Below are 22284 nucleotides of genomic sequence, written 5' to 3' on the forward strand. Positions count from 1 at the left end.
GTACATGTACCATCAAAGCCCCACTTCCCCTCCAAATTGGTTAATTTCATATGAAGAGAAAGTAGGCTAAAGAATTTCAACAAACAAAAAGTCTAACTAGGAACCCCAAACCAAAATTACAAGGGCCTTTTATCTTAATGTAAACTAAAAATTATCTCAAGAAGAAATGGGTCTGGGATTTGAGGATATCCCTACTTCCAGATTATTTATTGGTATAGCCCTAACTCTTCAAAGCTACTGGTAAATAGAATGTAATTTCTCATATTTTAAAAGGGGAAAAATTAAAAGAAAATAAGTTGAATGAAAATTTATACATAAAGTTTCATAAATGAACCAAGTTCTTTTTTCCTAGGGATGGCTCCATAAATCTTAAGTGAAAATAGGTATATACAATTTTATAATAAAGACTCTTTTAAGTTAGAGGCTTCAAATTGATTTTTCCTTTCCAATTTCCTGATAGCCTCTATTTCTCCATCCTGTTGTCTCATGCTGAAAATGGAAACTAAAAATCTGCCCACACCTATTCTAGCCCAGACAGGCACCAAAGAAATCAGAATTAAACATCTCTCTGACTAGAATAGCCTGGATTAATCTACCTATGTTTATTTCCTAGCTTTTGTTCCTATAAAATGTATATATGCCTACAGGATGGATCAAGGCAGATTAGCTGTCTTCCTAGTTTTGGTCAAACAGAAATTAAGTTCATTTTTCTTCTTTATATCATTTTGTCTTATTTCTGATGTGGGCAGGCAACCCAATACAGTCTATTGGAACCCTTGCAGGGCCTCTGACCTGGGGTGCCAGTAACAGTTTAATGGAAAAAAGAGAATGTAGTAACAACTGAGTCACATGGAGACTGTAACTGGTTTTTTGAAAGTTAGCAACACTTAAATCATAAGCATATGTGGAGTGAAGAAGTCCTCACTCCTCTTTCTCATATGAACTGTATTAGTCACTTTATTTTCCTATAAGCTGATAACAATAACATTTTTGGGTTCTGTGGTGTCTGTAAAGAAGGGTAAGATATATATTTTCAAATCCCCCATTAAGAAGAAACTTGGCAATAAAAGAGAATACAGATTCAGAATGATCTAGGTTACATGTCAAATTATAAAGTATGAGACATTCCAAGTTCTCCACATATCAAACAGTGTAAAAACAATGTTGAATATATGAAAAGTTAAACTTCAAGTTAAAACTTTCAATTTCATAACCAAAAAATAATATCTAATTAATATGGACATCATTAAACCAATTCACCAGATATACTATAAAACCCTGAAGATATGATCATGAAATATTAATGATAGGGCTAAAATACCAATGATAGGGCTATCAAATAAATAGACAAACAAACAAATTCTTAAAAATTTACTTGGAAACAGGACTGGGACTGTAGCTCAGTGGCAGAGCGCATGTGTGAGACACTGGGTTCAATCCTAAGCACCACATAAAAATAAACAAATAAAATAAAGACATGCTGTCCACCTAAAACTACCAAAAAAAGTTTACTTGGAAACAATAGACACAAGGTTAACATGGGTTGGGGACATGGCTCAGTAGTGGAGTGCTTGCCTAGCACGTGTGGGGCACTAGGTTCCATCCTCAGCAGCATATAAAAATAAATAAATGAAATAAAGGTGTTGTGTCCATCTACAACATTAAAAAAAAAAAGTCCTGAAATCCTAAGAAAAAAAATTTCCTGAAATCCTAAGAAAAGATTTTTTTTTCAGAAATGTAATATACTATTTGAACTTTCATCGCTATGCATTAAATTTTAAAAGGTATCAATTTCAAGTGTTACAGAAAATAAGTGCAACATACTTCATTTACATCTAAACACAATATTCTAGGTCTCAAAATTGGAAATACATGATGCAACTTTAAAAAAACTGAAATAGGAGAAGGTAAAACAAAGGATATTAGTATTAAAGCTCAGAGACTTCTGTGTTGGCTTACAAGTATTCCTATGATGCTATTTAGCAGGGAAGCTGTGCTTTATTCCTTGGTGGGCAGGGGTGTCTGGAAAAGCAATGCAGTCAGCTACCTACTTCCTAAGTCCCAAGATAAGTGAAATCAAACAACTAAATGCAAGACAAAACTTTCTTCTGAAAGTGAAGACACACAAATCACATTTGTAAAATTACAGATTTAGCATGTGCATCAGCAGATCACTTTTGTGTTCATAGATTTATATTGATGTTTACATAAATGTTTATAGAAGTAATCTTTACATGTGTACTTTGCAGTGATTAAAAATACAGGCTCTGGGGCTGGGGTTGCAGCTCAGCAGTAGACAACTAGCCTAGCATGTGTGAAGCCCTAGGTTTGATCCTCATACCACATAAAAATAAATAAATAAAATAAAGATATTGGGGCTGGGGTTGTGGCTCAGCGGTACAGCACTTGCCTAGCCTGTGTGACCCTGGGTTGATCCTCAGCACCAAATAAAAATAAATAAAATAAAGGTATTGTGTCTGACTACAACTCAAAAATATTTATATAAAAAAAGGTATTGTGTACAACTACAACTGAAAAAAAGTATTCTTTTTAAAAAAATACAGGCTCTGGAGTCAGAATGTTGTTTCTGGTTTAGTAGTTATAAGTTATTTAAATCTTTCTCTAAGCTCTGTTTTCTTATCTGAGAAATTAGGATAAATAATTTTAAGAATCTTAAAGAGTTGTTTTAAATATAAAGAGAGTATAAAGCACTCAGAAATGAGTTGAATCCATCTCTCAAAAGTGCACTAGCTGTTGTAAGAGTTGTTACTGTTATTAATTTTAATGGAAGGGATCAAGTGATTTTTTGATATGTCATAATCAAAATAAGAAGGAATGATGTTCCTTAATTTTTAATCTATTGTTTACTCATGATGAAAATATTTTTTTTATTTAGTTGTGGATTAACACAGTATCTTTATTTATTTTTATGTGGTTCTGAGGATTGAACCCAGTGTTTCACACATGCGAGGCAAGCACTTTACCACTGCACTACAGCCTCAGCCCCCTCATGATGAAAATTTTAAAAATCATTCTATAATTTCTGAGGATTCAAATCCATGACAATATTTGAATGAACTACAGTATTCATTCTTTTATTTAAAGAGACATTTTTAAATGTTGAGAAATAAAGAATTAAAATCAAGTCACCTTCTGATGATTTATAATTTATAAAAAATTTTTGCGTGTGTGGTACTGGGGATTGAGCCCAGGTGTGCTTTACCACTGAACTACATATACAGTCCTTTTTATTTTTTATTTTGAGACAGGGTCTCACTAAAGTGCTGAGGGTCTCATTAAATTGTCCAGTCTAGCCTCAAATTTACAATCCTCCAATCCTCCTGCCTCACTTCCTGAATCACTGGGATTACAGGCATGTGCCATCATGCTGAGCTAAAAAATATGGTCTTTAGTATCTAATATTTATAACTGCTCAACTGCATGTAAAAGGTGTAGTTAAAAGCAAATTATTCTGTATTTACAACATTTAGAAAAAAATACAAACAAGTGGCAAACTTAAGAATAGGTCAGCTATTTCAAGGAAACTGAGTCTCCATAAAGCATAAAATATTCAAAAACACTGTTTATACTAAAGTTTCTTTATAGCCTCAAGGTGCTTGCTGTGACTATCCCTCATAATCATTTTTAGTTACAATGCCACTATCCTTTCAGCAAAGGCAGCTTCAAAGGAATTAATACCAAATTGTATTGGAAAGTGACCTTTACTATATTCAATTATATTGTTATTAATCAATTACTATATGTAAATACTATTCAAAGCAGTTTACATAGACTATATATTTCATTTAATCATAAAAATATTAAATGGTTTAATCTCTAAATGATACTATACAAATCTTTTTTAAAAAGTATTTTTATTGAAATTTTCAAAACTTTACTAACAATTTTTTGTTGCTGGGCATTGTTTATTTATTTATTTTTGGTGCCATGGATTGAACCCGGGGGTACTCAACCACTCAGCCACATCTCCAGCCCTTTTTTTGTATTTTATTTAGAGTCAAGGTCTCACTGAGTTGCTTAGCACCTCGCTAAATTGCTAAGGCTGGTTTTGAGCTCTTGATCCTCTTGACTCAGCCTCCCAAGCCTCTAGGATATAGGCATGCGCCACCATGCCCAGCTCTGTTGCTGGGCATTGTTATAACTTATTTTTTAATTAAATAATCTTAATTGGAGCATCATGATTATACTTAACATTGAGATTAATTATGCTATATTCCTACGTGAACATTACACCATTTAATTCATCTCATGAATTCTTTTTGTATTGTGATAAAATCTTGTAACATTAAATTTACTGTCATAACCATTTTTAAGTGGACATTCAGTTGTAAGCAAATTCACATTGTTGTGGCAACAGATTATTCTAGAACTTTTCTTCTTGCAAAACTGAAACTATACCATTGAACACTAATTCTCTCAGTCTTTGGCAACCATCTTACCACTTTCTGTTTCCATGATTTTGGTTACTACAGATATTTCATGTGAGTGAAAAAATATAATTTTTATGGTCAGGATTTTATTTAGGTATGTTTTGCTAAAAATAAAGATAAAGTAAGTGCCTAGCACTTTAATCTGCACAAGAAATGTTTTCTATAAAAAATTGAATAAATATGAATTTTGCCTACCTAATATATTAATCGCACATATGCATGGGATGGAGCAAGGGGTGAATGGGACAGAAAGAAGAAGATATATCTGCAGTTGGTTTACTGCACTTGTCCTCATTCTAAGTTATGTCTTCAATATTTCTTTTATCTAATTCCTGTTTTCAAACAACATCTCTACCATTCAAACTCTCCAGTGTCACTTTTATACGAATATCACTAAAATGCAATAAATTCATGGTATTTCTTCTCTCGCATTAATTATAGCATCTCTTTATTTACTCTGTGCACAACTGAGAAGTACATTAGTTATAAATTGTACTAGGCATCAACCATAATTTTCAAATAATCCAGAATTTAATTAATAAAACTTAAATGAAATTAAAATTTTTCATTGCTTATATCTTTATCTATAACCAGAAAAAAATCAATATAAATGCTTGCCAATTAAATTATATGTTAATATGGGACATATATATGACTAAACATGATACTTTTTTAAAAATACTGAATATGCAATTACTTTTTATGTTTTACTCATTTGTGAGGAATTATTACTTTATCCTCTGTAAATTCATAGGAAAAATAATTGCTGTTTCTTTCAAAACTCAGAATTAATTTCAAATAGTATCCAATGTACACTCATCAACTAAAATTCCTTTTTTATAAATGGCTTCAATGTTACATGGATGGGTAAAAGGCAGTAAGACAGGCCAAATGCATGGGCCAGAGCAGAAAGGAGTAAACAGTTAATAAAGAGGTAAAAATATGTTTATGATGATTTATTCATATATGAAAGACACAGTTACTGAGGTGGTAAAAAGGATAGAAAATGGTGGTTTGGTTGCAGTTATGGAAGTTGGTTTATGGTTAGGAAAATTGAGGAGATCATTAGAGAAATTACTTGAGTGAATTTAGTAAGGAATTTGTTTATGAGATAAATACACAGGACAATGAGAGTCATAGAAGGCTCTAAAGAAGAACAATTTCCATTTTGCTTTGAGATATAATCAGATGATACTTAACCAGATGTTTCAACAAAAGGAGAGAGAATCAAGAATCAGTCTAACTAATAATTGGCATAAACAGCTTATGTAAGCCTGCCTCTTACTTTAAATCTTTGCAAAAATTCAATAGCTTTACCACTTACGGTAAAACATATGTGTAATTTTTATTATGAACTTACTTTGAAGCCAACTATACAATTAACATGTAGCATAGAATAATACAACATACAATATGATGCAAGGCAAATCAAAATTGTGAAATTTTCTTTTGAATTAATTACCTTGGCAGCTACCTTTGAGCTCCTGTGAAATAAACTCTGAGCAGCAAGGGAATATTAAAATTCATGCAAAACTATTTAAAATGTTGAATGAGAAGTTTATTCCTCTGGCCAAATATAATTCTATGTAGTGATTAAACATTTTCCACCAACTCATAATGATCACAAGCATCACTGCATCACTGAATTTGATGATACAAACCAGCTTCAAATGTTGAAACAACAAATAATTTTTTAGCACTTTCATCAAATCCTAATATTGAGGGCAGGTGGGGTGGCACAGACCTGTAATCCCAGAAGCTTGGGAGGCTGAGGCTGGAGGATCACAAGTTCAAGGCCAGCCTTAGCAACTTAGTAAGGCCCTAAGCAACTTAGTGAGACTGTCTCCAAATAAAAAATAAAAAGGGTTGAGATGTGGCTCAGTGGTTAAGTGTACCTGGGTTCAATTCTTGGTTTAAAAAAAACCCCTAATATTGGAACACTTTAGAGATGCTGAATTCTAATCCATCTTCCCACTAAGACAAAAATCTTTAAATTATTAAATCATATCTGTCCTTGTATTTACAGTGACAGAGAGGTCCCAAAATATTAACAACAAAAACAATCAGGTATAACCACCTCTGAGTGATTTTTTATGTACAAGTATTGTGGTACTTTCATAAATATTATTTTTAGATAATTTCAACTATTAAATGGTCCAACTATTAACATGTTCCAATGTTAAATGTTATTAAACCAAACTTTCCAGTATATAGTTAACTAATTTATTGTCTCTAGCAATCCTTCATGAAAAATAAAAAATTATAGTTACTGTTTATAATGCTTAGTAAAATTAAGTGTGTTTATTTTTATTTCAATCATCACAACCACCTAATTATTATTTCTCCTATAATTTAGGGAACTAAGTATTAGGGAAGGTAAATAATTTCCCCAAGGTTACAAATCTTATATAGATCTTAATTTTACAGATTCCAAGAGATAAAAGATAGTTAATAATGGATATATAGGTGTTTATTAAAATATTTCTCTTCTTTTAAGAATTATAACCTAAAACATACATGCATTTTTATAATTAAAACATATCTTTAGTTGACCTTAAGTAATGCCATTTTATTTAGAAAATTTTGTTTCTCTGATTTATGTGAGTGAACCACATTTCCTTCAGATATATGTCACTACAGTTTTATGAAAGCTAGATTTAATGTTTAAGTAATGGTTTCAACAGGATTATTTTATACCTACTACATGATACCATATAATGTGGAATAGTCAGGAAAAAAACAAGCCTTTGATAATAAAGTTCTTTTCCAACAGCACACAGTCTAGTAGTAAACTGGGCACGATGAAAAAAATTAATTAACGAGATTCATGCAAATAGGATAAACAACTACAAAATTCATACTCCTAGATCAAAAAAATGCTGGAACTAATATAATTGATTAGAATAAAATGGGATAAGGTACAAAAAGTATCTAAGAGTTATAAACCAAATTCAGAAAGAAATTTGACGTGCGATGTTCTGCTTCACCAAAGTTGGACAGGATACGAACAAAGATTCAATCTAACATTAAAATACTGAAATATATATATATATATTTGTTATATCTGGTATGGAATATAAATATATAAATGCACATATCTATGTGTATGTAAGTATAATTAATATGTATACATTTCTAATCCTTTCATGACCTACTTTTCTTCATTCACTTCAAAAAAGTAGAAAGAAATATTTGCCATTTTATAAAATAAGGCTGTACTTCAATTGTGAATCTGATCATTTTTTGGACAGGAAAATGGAAAAAATTTTGAGTCATAAACCTGATTTGAATCATGTTCCTTAGTAGCATAACTAACATTTCTCATAATGACAAATGTTCTTTCTGGTTTTTTATTTACATATGACAGCTGAATGCATTACAATTCATATTACACATATAGAGCAAAATTGTTTATGTCTGGTTGTATACAAAGTATATTCACACCAATTCATGTCTTCATACCTGTACTTTAGATAACAATGTCCATCTCATTCCACCATCATTTTTAACATCATGCCTCCTCCCTTCCCCTCCCATGCCTTTGCCCTATCTAGAGTCTGTCTATTCCTCCTACTCTCCCCCTCCCTACCCCACTATGAATCAGAGAGAACATTCAGCATTTAGTTTTTGGGAATTGGCTAACTTCACTTATCATTATCTTATCCAACTCCATCCATTCACCTGAAAATGCCATGATTTTATTGTCTTTTATTGCTGAGTAATATTCTATTGTATATATATGCCACAATTTTTGTATCCATTCATCTACTGAAGGGCGTCTAGATTGGTTCCACAGTTCAGCTATTGTTGAATTGTGCTGCTATAAACATTGATGTGGCTGTGTCCCTGTAGTATGCTGTTTTTAAGTACTTGGGTATAGACCAAGGAGAGGGATAGCTGGGTCAAAAGGTGGTTCTATTCCCAGTGTTCCAAGGAATCTCCACACTGCTTTCCATATTGGCTGCACCAATATGCAGTCCTATCAGCAGTGTATGAGTGTGCCTTTTCTCCCACATCCTCGCCAACAAATATTGTTGTTTGTCTTCATAATAGCTGCCATTCTGACAGGAGTGAGATGAAATCTTAGAGTGGTTTCGATTTGCATTTCACTAATTGCTTAGAGATCATGAGCATTTTTTCATTTATTTGTTGACTGATTGTGTATCATCTTCTGAGAGGTGTCTGTTCAGGTCCTTGGCCCATTTATTGATTGGGTTATTTTCATTTTTGGTGTCTAGCTTTTTTAGTTCTTTATATACTCTAGAGATTAGTGCTTTATCTGATGTGTAAGGGGTAAAAATTTGCTCCCAAGAAATAGGCTCTCCCTTCACCTCACAGATTGTTTCTTTTGCTGAGAAGAATCTTTTTAGTTTGAATCCATCCCATTTATTGATTCTTGATTTTAATACTTGTGCTATAGGAGTCTTATTAAGGAAGTTGGGGCCTAATCCCACATGATGGAGATTAGGGCCTACATTCTCTTCTATTAGATGCAGTGTCTCTGGTTTTATTACTAGGTCCTTGATCCCCTTTGGGTTGAGTTTTGTGCATGGTGAGAGATAGGGGTTTGATTTAATTTTGTTGCATTTGGATTTCCAGTTTCCCTAGCACCATTTGTTGAAGAGGCTATCTTGTCTCTAATGTATGTTTTTGGCACCTTTGTCTAAAATAAGATAATTGTAATTTTGTGTCCTCTATTCTGTACCATTGGTCTACCAGTCTTTCTGTTTGAAAATGGTTTTGGTTTTTTGTTTTTTCCCCCAATGGTTTTACATCACCTTTGGATTACAGAGAATAATAGAAGGTGCCATTCCATAGAGTTGTGTGTTTTCATTAAATTTCTCATGAAAATCAAAGTAAAATAATCAAAGTGACAGAATCCAAAGGGCCTCTCAGATTTATAGATAAAAATAACATGTTATAAATATGTTCCATTCATCTAAAAAATGATAAGGCTTAACAGGCCATGACTGGCACAAGTGGAAGAGGGTAGCATAGAAAGTTAGCTGTGAAATTTACAGCAGTAGTCAGGGCAGAAAAGAGGATCTCCAGAGCAGTAGAAAAACTCCTTTCCTATAGGGATGCCCAGGATTTAAGGCAGAGCTGGGAAGAAACTGTAAGTGCAATCCTATACAAGGGTGAAAAGCACAAAAACTTATAAACTTAATTACTTCTTTAGAAAAGATCACATTAATAATTTTTAAATAAATTTAATAAATTTGGCCATGATAACACAGGGGCTATATCTTACTCCTCTGAAATCTGATATGTGACCTTCAAGAACCATAACCAACTTACTAGCTTCTCTGAATAGTCTTGGTCTATTTCAGGCACACAGCAAAGGTTTTAGTTCAATATTGACTCTGTGAAGAAAGCATTGTTTCATGAGAACACCATCATCACACCTTGCAGCAGATGGCAGATATCAGCATGGCTTCAAAGACTATTTCTCTTAAATTTCATGTGATAGATTAAATAAAATGTGTAATGACAGTCAAGATTGAAGATCACCTAAATATTACAGTAATCATCTTTGTATTCATTCCAAGTGCTTCCCAGTAACTTTTAATTTTATTCGCTTAAAGTAAACAAAGAAAAAATTTTAAATATGGTCCTGACTAAATAATTATAATTTTTTCAGTGAAAGACTATATATAGTACTAGTTCTTTAAAACTTAATTGAGGGACGAAGAGCAGGAGAAGAAGATTAACATTTAACAGGGATGAGAGGTGGGAGGGAAAGGGAGAGAGAAGGGAAATTGCATGGTAATGGAAGGAGACCCTCAGGGTTATACAGTGGAGGGGGTAGAGAGAGAGGAGGGGAGGGGAGGGGAGAGGTGGGGAGGGGGGAGGGTGGAGGATGGGAAAGGCAGCGGAGCACAACAGACACTAGTATGGCAATATGTAAATCAATGGATGTGTAACTGATGTGATTCTGCAATCTGTGTATGGGGTGAAGGTGGGAGTTCATAACCCACTTGAATCAAAGTGTGGAATATGATATGTCAAGAAATTTGTAATGTTTTGAACAACGCACAATAAAAAATTTTAAAAAAAAACTTAATTGAGGTAGAGGTTTGTTTTTTGTTTTTTCCTCCCTTATTTAACAAACTTTGATGAAATTCTGATACAGAAAACTGTTAGGCAGTAAATCTGAAGCTATCACTAGTTTTCTTATTAATTTTCAGGAATAACTGATTCTGGAAAAAGACAGATATTCTGAGTATTCCTTATATTTATTTAAGGAGATCATGCATGTGGCAATTTTAATTTATTTTTAGTAGTATTTAATATATCCTTAGCAGTTTATAAAAGCTTTAATATTTTCTGAAATTACATGAAAAGAAAGAATTTTTAAAAATATATGTTTTTTAGTTGTCAATGGACCTTTATTTTATTTATTTATACGTGGTGCTAAGAATCAAACCCAGTGCCTCACTCATGCTAGGTAGGCACTCTACCACTGAGCCACAACTCCAGCCCAGGAATTCTTTTTTTTTTTTTAATATTTATTTTTTTTAGTTTTTTTTAGGTAGACACAATATCTTTATTTTACATTTATGTAGTGCTGAGAATTGAACCCAGTGCCTCATGAATGCTAGGCGAGCGAGGTACCACTTGAGCCACATCCCCAGCCCCCCAGGAATTCCTTAATATAGCTCAATTTTTCCATTCATACCTTTAATTTCAAATTTATACACAAAATAAATCAAATTCTTTTATTCATCTAATAAATATTTATAAAGGACATAACACATAGTAGATTATGTTTTAGAAACTGAAGATACGGAAGTGAAAGAAAGAGAAAGCTCTCTGTATTGGAATTTATTAGTGTATGAATATATACAGAAAAAATAATATATGTCAGATATTAATAAATGCAGGGAAGAAATTAGAAAAATAGCAGGTAGACCAGACTAAAGAAGACAAAGGGTAAACTAACAGGAGATGAAGTGAGAAACATGATGGCTCAAGGCCTTTTATGCTATCAGAAGGACTTATTTTCTTTTTCTTTTTTTAAATTTTTTTATTTGTTTTAATTAGTTACACATGATAGTACAATGACCTTGACATATCATATATTTGAATCAGATGGGATATAATTTCTCATTTTTCTGAGTATACAGGTTGCCAGAATCACATTGGTCATGCAGTCAGGAATATACACACAGCAATAATAATGTATATTTTATTCCACTGTCCTTCCTTTCCTCCCTTCCTATCCCCTCCCCTCCCATCACTTCTCTCTACCCAATCTAAGGTGACACAATTCTTTTTTTTTCTCACATCATCATACATGTATTTTGTATAACGATGAGGGTCTCCTTCCATCTTCCATGTAATTCCCTTTCTCCCTCCCTTTCCCTCCTACCTCTCTTCCCTATCTAGAGGTAATCTTCTTCTCATGCTCTTCCTCCCTAACCCATTTTGAGTCACCCACCCCTTATATCAGAGAAGACATTCAGCATTTGTTTTTTTTTTGGGGGGGGGGATTGGCTAACTTAACTTAGCATAATCTGCTCTAATGCCATCCATTTCTCTGCAAATGCCATGATCTTGTTATTTTTTAGTGCTGAGTAATATTCCATTGTGTATAAATGCCACTTTTTTTTTTATCCGTTCATCCATTGAAGGGCATCTAGGTTGGCTCCACAGTCTAGCTATTGTGAATTGTGCTGCTATAAACATTGATGTGACTGTGTCCCTGTAGTATGCTGTTTTTAGGTCCTTTGGGTATAGAAGGACTTATTTTCATTCTCAATGAAATCACAAGTCTTAGAGCAGAGAAATTACCTTAGAATAATTTTATCCTCCATGTTAAGAACAGCCTAAGGGGCAACAAGGGAGAATGCAGTGAAATCAGAAGATTACTGAAATATTCCAGGGAAGAGAGGTTCAGATAAGGGAAGTAATAATATAGACAATGAGAAATGGTTAGATACTGGATATATTTAGAAATCAAAGCTAAGAAGCTTTACAGTATATAAAGTATATATAGGTATAGAGTAGTAACTCCAAAATTTTTAGTCTTAGGAATAGGAAGAATGGGGTTGTGGTTTACTGAGATGGAAAAGACTGAAGCTGGAGAGTTGCAGGTGGGAGAGCAGAACCCAATTCTGGACATGTTACATATGCTTTGTCTATTAAAGATACAACTAGAAATGTCAAGGAGAAGGAAGATTCTATGATTCTGGAGTGCAGAGAGGAGGTACAAGCTAGAGATCAAGATTTGAGAACCACAAATATAAAGATTTATAACTAGATGAGATCACCAAGGGGCTAAATGATTTTAAAGTTCCAAAATTCTCAAACCCAGAAACACTCTAATATTCAGAGGTCAAGCAGATGAGATAAAATAAGCTAGGAAAATGTGAAGAAGCAATCAATGAGATCAGAGGAAAGCAAAGATAGTATGCTGTTCTGGAAGAATGGGAAAAAAATTCTATTACAAAGATGCTCAGTGAACAATTTGAGCATTAAATTTTTTCTTTACCTCTATTATCATATGTGAAATTACTAGGTCCAAGTGATAAAACTATTGAACAAGCAAATATTATGAAAGCAAATCTGTGGTACTCTATTGGAGAAGCTAATTAATATCCAGGCTACTTAATCAAAAGATTCTGAATTCAGTCATTGTGCTGAATACCATAAAATGCCCCTCATATCCCCCACTGCTGTCCCAGTTTGCCTCAGGTACAGAAAGCCACTTCACACAGAGCATAAGCTATATTCTTTCCCAGGATGACCTATATCCAATGACTAACAGATGCAGAAATACAAAGGTTTGGCAACTCTAAAGAGCCAAAGTAGCTCCGAGGTTAATAGAAGTTGTCACTGTACCTACAACACACCTCAACCTCTCCCTCTACCCATTCCTGCCACCTTTCTCTTCCTTCCACACAGGTTAATCTCAAAGGCACTGCTTATAAACTTCTTGAACACTAAGCTTCATTTGAGAATATGCATCCCAGGTAACACTCTATGATGGTACCAGCACCATTCTGAAAAAGCAGATAGTTATGATGGGGTTGGATCACTTGGAATATGCTAAGGCTAATAAAGAAAGAAAATGACTATATTTCAAAGGAAGTGCAAGATCCACATAGTTCACATTAGCCAGGATAGTACATGTGGGATTAAATTCCAGGGGTATTTGATCAAAGAGGCTGGAACCTAAAATGAGATAAGGGGAGTGTATTGGTTTTAAGGGACTCTCCTAAGAGGCAGGATTTAACAACTGGCAAGAAACTCAGCAGATGGTACAAACTCACTAATTAAGATGGTTCCTAGAAACATGATCAAACTAATGGCTCATAGTAAATGTGGATATAAATGCCAGAAATGTCTGGATAGACAACAGAAGAGGAGATTACAAGGCTCAGAGAAATGGGCATTTTGGAATATACATACTAATTATGCAGGGCCAGAAAACTCATCAGATAATTATGTTCCACAGGAAGGAGCAGAAAATACACCATTTACCAAAATCAAAAGAAATATGCTAAATATGCTTTTTAGCATTAAAAAGTTAATGCTAAACATTTTAGCTTTACTAAAAAGTTTAGAAGTATCTCTCTTCTAAAGGTGATAACTGATGAAGAAAAGACTCATGTGTAACAAGGCTTCCAGATAGCAATGAAGATGACAGGACCAACCAAAGATGTTTAACAGCCAGGCAGGTACAGTTATCTTAAAAACGGCAAGGATAGTGTGTGTGAAACTGACCCACAAAGAGTTACTGAGATTTAACAGAATTTGCATCACTAATGGGAAACTAAAGAGCTAATAAGGCTACTATTCATCATATTATTAAAAGAAATCCAAGATGAATGGCCACAAAATCGAGAGTAGTAGCCCTAATGAAGTCACAATTTTTTCAGTTTCCAAACCTGTGCTAAATTTTATACATTTAACTTACACACAGACTGAATAAGAGGCCTAGTTTTCAGAAGGAAGGACCTTGCAACACTATGGTAAGAATATTCCCCAGTTCACTCCAAAGGGACCTACAACCCTCTACTCTGGCAATTATAGGGGGAAAACACTCAAATATTTAGGATCTATTGGACACAAATTTGTCAGTGATACCCAAAGACCTGAGACTTCAACATGCTGTCCTCCTCTCTTTCCCTTGTTAAAGTAGAGGCATCTGGAGGCCAATAATAAATGGGTCCCAGCCAAGGTACAACTCATCGGATCTAATGGGACCATGAAATGACCTTGTGGTGATTCCTCAGACTCTATATGAAATCATTTTCTGATTTCATACTTGGTTAGTATACCTCAATATCCTCATCAAGTCCTTGGCCTATAAGGTAAGAGCTATTATTGTTGAGAAAACCAGGACAAAGAATTGGAAGCTGCTCCACTCCAATCTTTCCATAATTGGGAAATAAAAAAAAAAAAGCCACATAGTATGAGGAGTGGAGAGTGGGAGGGGATAGGGACTGGCAGAAATTAGTTCCCCTTAACAATCTAAATACCATGCAACATGGTTCCAATGAAGTTATATAAGGCTATTTATGGGTTCATATTGCAGTACAACTTCTTCCTTTATCCACTTCTATTTTTTAAATATATATTTATTTTAATTGTAAATGGACCTTTGTTTTATTTATTTATTTGTGGTGCTAAGACTCGAATCCAGGGCCTCACACATGCTAGGCAAGTGCTCTACCACTAAGCCACAACCCCAGCCCTCCACTCCCATTTTTGTTGCCTTTCTTCCAAAGCAGTTGAACACAAAGGCACTTCTTAATAAACCTCATCCCAGAGTCTGATTTTCATGTAACTTTGCCCACAATCATTATGTTCCACCTTGAAATTAAGTCATTTCCTTTTTAAATAATCTTGTGCTTAATATTCATAACTACTTCCCAATTTGAGTAATACTAGGTTTCACTCCTTGAAAACTTTTCCAAAGTACTGTCAAGCCAATAGGTATTTTTTAAAGTTATTAGCATTTTTCTCTGGCAAGATCTCAGAAGCACAACTCTTGACTTATAGGTGCTTTTATGTTTAAAATTACTGTTAGTTCTAACTAATATCTCAATTCAATGTTTTGAAAAAATATCTTTTTCTTATTCTGGATTGGCAAAGATCATTCAATATCAGTTTATATCTCATTTTCTCTAGAAAGCATTTCATTAGTTCCAAACAATAATATCTTCTCTATTTCATCCTCAGTTAAGTGATCATAACGTGTATAATAGCTTCTTTGTAAGTATATTGTCTTATTTTAGACAGAGTTTATTTCTGCAAATAGAAAATGAAACAAAATACATTAGGATCTACATTTCCTTTTCTTCTATATAGCTGCAGAGCATTATCTATTGTTATAGTTTAGATGTGAGTGTAGCCCAAAAGCTCTTGTGTGAGACAATGCAAGAAAGTTTAGAGGTAAAATAATTGGGTTATGAGAGCCTTAACTTAATCAGTGCATTAATCCCCTGACAGGGATTAACTGGGTGGTAACTGTCAGCAGGTAGGGAATATCTAGAGGAGGTGGGTCAATAAGGGCGAGCCTTTGGAGTTCATATTTAATCCAAGGTGAGGAGCCATCTTTCTCTGCTTCCTGGTGCCATGTCTAAGCCACATTCCTCCACCACACTCTTCTGCCTTAATGTTCTTCTGCCTTACCTCAATCTCCAAAGAATGGAGTTGGCTGTCAATGGAGTAAGGCCTCTATAAGTGTGAGTCTCAAAAGAAACTTTTCCTCCTCTAATTGTTATTTTCACATCTTTTAAGCACAGCAAAAAAAAAAAAAAAAAAACTGACTAAAACATCTATACAATCTCTTGATCAATTTTCTATTAAAAAGTTATAATTAAAACATTATAGAAGAGTTTACAGGCTAAGACTTTAAATATGAAAAACTACTGGCAATTCGCTATATCATGCAATCTTGAACTTTAAACTATAGAATATCTATAGCTTAACCAAGTAAGTATAAAGATGCTAAGAGCCATAGCCAAGTAGTATGATGCATAGCATTTTTGGTCGAAAGGTGACACATTGAGATGATATGATTATGTTAAGATCTGCATTCATATGGATATTAGACCCCTGCTGTCCACCTTGGCCTGCTACAGGACTCCTGGAGAGTTCCCATTGGTTGGGGAAGTGTGGTAGGAGGGAATTCCGGAGGAAGGATTTCCTGTGGCCCATCTAGGAGAACCCGCGTGGGTCGGGAGCGTACAGGGCATTGGCTGGGAGTTTAAAAAATAAAGTTTGTTCCTGCTTGAGTGGCTTGTGATTTTGTGCCCAACCAGACTGCAGCATAATAATAACAATAAAAAATCAAACATGTGCTTTTAAAACATAGCTCTTACTAATGACAACATATTGTACACTAAAATCTTGGGTATGAGTCAAAATATTCTAAATATTGTGCAACTGACAAAAACACTTCTCTGCTATTGGATACAACTGCTCAACAATAAACATTATAATAAGAAACCAGAAGTACACCTCCAGTTACAAATGACTCTAGTGATGAGGCTATTTGTATGAAAAGCCAAAGCAAAATATGTATTTTTTAAAAGCACTTGATTTCTGTGTGTGTGTGTGTATGTGTGTGTGCAAGCGCGCGCACAAGAGAGAGAGAGAGAGAGAGCGTGCGCGCACGCACCAGGAATTGAAACCAGGGATGCTTAACCCATTGAGCACATTCTCAGTCCTTTTTATGTTTTATTTTTGAGAAAGGGTCTTGCTAAGTTGCTTAGGGCCTCACTAAGTTGCTGAGGCTGGCTTTGAACTTGCAATCCCTCTGCCTCAGCCTCCAAAGCCACTAGGACAACAGGCATGCACCACCATGCCCAACTAAAAGCACTTGTTTTTTGTGACTATACAGTAACAAAGAAGATGGTTGACAATTGGCCTGACAAAAACTCTCTGAATCTATTATAAAAATTACAGTGAAAATGTCTTAGTTTAAGGAAAAAAATGGAAAAATTACAGTAGCACTTGGCCCACAATCAAATACTAACTATATTAGATGAAGATATAGTACTATAGTTTATTCAAATATGTAGACTTAATCAGAGATTGATGAATTATAATTGGATACTTTGGTTCTGACTCTATTTTGTACCCATTGATTATACCAACTCTTGCTTAGTCCCACCTCTTCTGTTTTTCCTGCCATTTAAGTCTCAGACACCAGTCATAAACATGATTGAAGATCAAATTTTTATCAGAAACCAGAAAGAAGTACAGACTTCCAATAAATATAAAAATGAAGACTTCCTTCTTACATTTATTGTCATTGGACACTGCCTCCTTTCCCATATTCATGCATTTCCACAGGCACAAATTCTAAAGATTCTTGAAGGAAAAACGTATCTTCAGGGATAGCAACATAAATAACTTTTTAAGGATAGACACATGACATTATCTTATGGCCAATAATAGTTAGAGGTAGATAGATATACAAGAGTTATAAAGATATATAGACAGATATGATTTTTTTCATTCAGATCACTAGTAAATATTACAATGTACTTAATAAAACTTGGAATTTTAAATGTTGGTATGTTAGCTTATCTTTAGATTTTGAAATTCAATTAAAACAGATAAAATAAAGATCACACATACTTGGAAGAAACTGCCTCCATGAATTCATCCAAAAAGTCATCATATTCAGGACCTCTCACTCTTCTCTGTCGTAATCCAATGTACAGTGGATCTTTAAGTAACTCCTGTTGTACAAAAAAGTTATCATAAAATTGGAAACAATTATATTTATTCTTTCTGAGACTGCTTTTTCACCTATATAAAGGGCTAGAATATAATTTTGTTATAATGACCCATGGTTAAAACTACAAAGTTACTGTTTAATTTTTATGTAAAATATATCTACAGTATTTATATGCCAAATAATAATTACTGCATGTCAAATATATGGATTATTCTAAGGAAAAGAAAAGAAATTGCAATCTCTCAGTGGTGCTAATCAGAAAATCTCAACTCAAGTTTTAGAGGCTTTATCAAGTTTATCACTGAGAAATAATACTGAGTTTTGAAATATTATATTAGCTTACTAAATGGAATGATAGCAATTCCTTTCTTAGGTTTATTTTCTATTCAAAAAGTAAAATCTTCAAATAATATTTTATTTACACCTTTGTCATGATAGATGACTAATTTAAAATAAAATTTCAGCCTTGACCATGTTTTTCTTAATGTTTTTAGACTTTACACAATTTAAGTTGTTTCTTAAACAACCTATATTAATATTTGAGACAACATTGCTCTGTTCATTTTAGTATATAAAATATTTAATATTATCTTAATAAATTAGCTTTTAAATTGAAGTATAATTTATATGCAGTAAAATGCACCCATTTATAGCAAAATCTATTAGAAAACTAGGAACAAGAAGGACATCTGTGACAAATCCACAGCTAACAGCATATTTAACAGTGAAAGACTGAATGCCACTCCCTTCAGATAGGGAACAAAACAAGAAATATCTAGCCTTACAACTTCTCTTCAACATTATACTGGCAACTCTAGCCATTACAATAAGACAAGAAAAATGAAGGAATACAGATTGGAAAGAGAAGAACCAAAACTACTTTTATTTTTATATACATCATTATGTACATAGAAAATATTAAGTAATCTACAGAAAAACAGCATGAAAATACAGGAATTTAACACAATCACAGTATACAAATCAATTGTATCTCTACATACTTGCAACAGGCAGTTGAAAATGAAGTAAAATAACGTAATTCTATTAGGTAGTAATAATGAGCAATGGAATGTAAAGCAATAACATAGCGGGGTCACAGGATTTCTTTAAATTGCCTTTGAAACTAATGAATATTATCAAGTGATTTGTAGAGAAACAATAGAGATACTAACCCTGAGAATAAACAAGTAGAAACAAAGGAAGCCAAATAAAAAATAGTCAAGAAAGACAATTAAGAAATATGTTAAGAAGGAGAGTTATTGGAAGGACTCTGTGGTCTGGTATCAAAAGTGGAAGGTGGCTAGTAGGTAGGGCAACATGGTCAAATCTAAAGAAAACTGCATTTGGTGCCCATTAAGGAAACGAACCATGGAATTCTCAAAACATCCATCCTTCATTCATGAATACCATAAAGCTTATTTTCCTTTCCAACATAGGCTACAGTTGCATTGGGTGATAGTCCAAAACATGTTCTGGGACTTAGCACATTCCTTCTCAGACTGCTTCTGTAAGAAGTGGCCAGGCTCAGTGAGTCTATGTTCTTTAAATTCTTCCCAGCATATTTCTTTTTAAGAACAAAAAGTTTGTCTCCTATCAGAAACTAGCAACAGAAGCAATTGCAGGCAACTAGTGTACTTTAGCCTGTCATCCTGTGAACAATCTCCAGAAAAATGAGCAGCCTCAGGCATAAGCACCTGGAAATAATCCTGAAAAGGAACTGGCAACAAAACATAAAAATTAAGACTCAAAAGAAAAGGCAGTGGGCTTTGGAAGATTTGACACTGCTCCCCCACTGGGTAAAGGAGATTTTGGTAATGTTTATTTGAGAAGAGGAAAACAAAGCAAGTTTATCCTGGCTCCTAAATTGTTTAAAGTTCAGCTGGAGAATGCATGAGTAGAGCATTATATCAGGATAAAAGTAGAAATCCAGTCCCACCATAGGCATTCTAATATTCTCAAGCTGTAAGGTTATTTCATGATGTCACCAGAGTCTACCTAATTCTAGAATATGTACCACTTGAAACAGTCTAAAGAGAAATTCTGAAACTTTCCAAGTTTGAGGAGCAGAGAATTGCTACTTAGGTTGCTGAACTGGCAAATGTTCTGTCTTACTACTATTCAAAGATAGATATTCATAGAGACATTATGCCAGAGAACAAGTTACTTGGATCAGCTGGAGAGCTTAAAATCACCAATTCTGAGTGATCAGTACATGCTCCAATCTCCAGGAGAACCACTTTCTTGACACCCTGGACTACCTGTCCCCTGAGATGATTAAAGGCCAGATATATGATGAGAAGGTGGAACTCTGGAGCCTTGGAGTTCTTTGCTATGAATTTTTAGTTGGGAAACCTCCTTTTGAGGCAAACACACACCAAGAGACCTAGGAAAGAATAGAACAAGTTGAAATCACATTCCCTGACTTTGTCAGAAGAGGGAGCCTGGGATCTCCTTCTAGACTTGAGAAGCATAATCCAAGCCAGAGGTCAACTCTGCTTTAAGCAGAGTATGGAAAACACCCCTGCATCACAGCAAATTCACCAGTGAATTGCCAAAAAGGCAAAGAGTCAACTATCAAATAATCTTAATTGTGCAGGGATAGAAGTCCTGAACTAGGGCTGCTGTACAGTATTCAGGAACAAGCTGCTGAAACTTATCTTACTGTAGAAAGCACTACAGGAAAAGTCACTTGTCCTACTGACCATACAGTATCTCAGCCTCATGAAAAGGAAAAGGAAAGCTCCAATGCAATAACTTGCTTTCTAAGTGAAAGTAGCAGTGAGAGTTGTTCTGGTTTCACAGCTGGAAGCTCACTTGTCTGCAACCATTGCAGCAGCTATGCCAGTGGTCTTTTGCAGGGGACAGATGGCATCTGGTTGTGGGGAAAGTAGCACATTGCCCTGACTCAGACAACTAGGAGCTACATAGTAACCTTCAAGTACCTGAGTGTGTGTAACTTAGTAGATGGCCAAGCCTAAGAAATGAATATGTGACTTTTAAAAATATAAAATTAAGATTTTTGTATAGGCTTGTATTTCCCTTCCATGGCATCCCCTTAGGGATATTTTGACTGTCAACCCTGTTAAGTCTGATTGGGTTTCTGGTCCTCCTCCAACACTGTAGGATGTAAGTACATGTGCTCTATCTTTATCTCAGGACTTGCTTGGGACACAGAAGAGACCAAGTATCAGAGATGTTTCTAAATGTTAAGTTCTCTTTTTAAAATTATATTACAATTATGGTGTGTGTGAACTTTAAATACAAAAATAAAGTTCTAAAAAATAAAGAAATATCAAGAAGGAAAGGGAGATGAAGGGGTTAACTTCTGACAGGTTTGAGAAACATAAAGTCCAGTGTTAAATTTTCAGAATATAGAATTTAGCTTTAAGTATAAAATTGGGATGTAAGATCCAATTGTGGCCATTCTGAGATTCCCAACCTGTATTCAGACACAGCTATTTTTTTTTAAAAAAACCTTTCACTTTGACCTCCCCAATTTTAAAATTAGCCAATCTCATAGATAGTAACCTCTTTCTCCTCCTATCAGAGAAAGGGGCATTGCTGCCTAAGGATAAAAACAGGCAGACTTTCTGCCCCAAGAGTGCTTGCTTGCCAGACTTTGTTCAGCAGCACACCCTTCAGCAGAAGTAAAGTTTGCCCTGCTGAGTAACTTCTAAGCACATTTAACAGTGGTCTACATTATGATTGAATACAGCCCTTGCTGCTCTGGAACTGCAACTTATTTTTCTCTCCCTTCTTCTCTCTAATCTCTTCCCCTCCCTAATCTCAGGGGAAACAGGATTACCTTTTTTCCCCATCCCAGAGTTATCTGTCTTTAAACATACACTCATCACAGGAATGAAGTAATTCAGATTTGGGGATGGCATCAGCAGATCTAAGAAATGACCATCTTCCAAATTACAAAGTGAATTACATCTCTTTGTAGAAAATTAATGGAATGTAGCCTTAGATTCACCTCTTTAAAAAAAAAAAAAAAGCCCTATTCCCCTTGATGAACAGAATCACAGCTTCTGGGACAGGAGTCCCCTGTGCTTCTCCTTTGCTAGAAAAGTAATAAAACTTTCCTTTTCCTCAAAACTGTCCTTGTTATTTGATTGGCACTGGGGACAA

General features: G+C 34.4%; 1 protein-coding gene and 1 pseudogene across 3 annotated transcripts in view; one reads left to right on the plus strand and one right to left on the minus strand.

Moving 5' to 3' along the window:
* Me1 (malic enzyme 1) overlaps window positions 1-22284 on the minus strand; it is a 156297-nt gene that overhangs the window by 63166 nt on the left and 70847 nt on the right. For all 3 annotated transcript variants that reach the window (XM_048803025.1, XM_015499056.2, XM_048803078.1), the window contains one exon: window positions 18051-18154. In XM_048803025.1, the coding sequence (XP_048658982.1) occupies window positions 18051-18154 (104 nt within the window). The remainder of the gene's footprint in view (window positions 1-18050; window positions 18155-22284) is intronic.
* Window positions 19689-21618, plus strand: LOC107151387 (annotated as a pseudogene).

This window comes from Marmota marmota, unplaced genomic scaffold, assembly GCF_001458135.2.
Source record: "Marmota marmota marmota unplaced genomic scaffold, marMar, whole genome shotgun sequence".
Classification (NCBI taxonomy): Eukaryota; Metazoa; Chordata; class Mammalia; order Rodentia; family Sciuridae; genus Marmota; species Marmota marmota.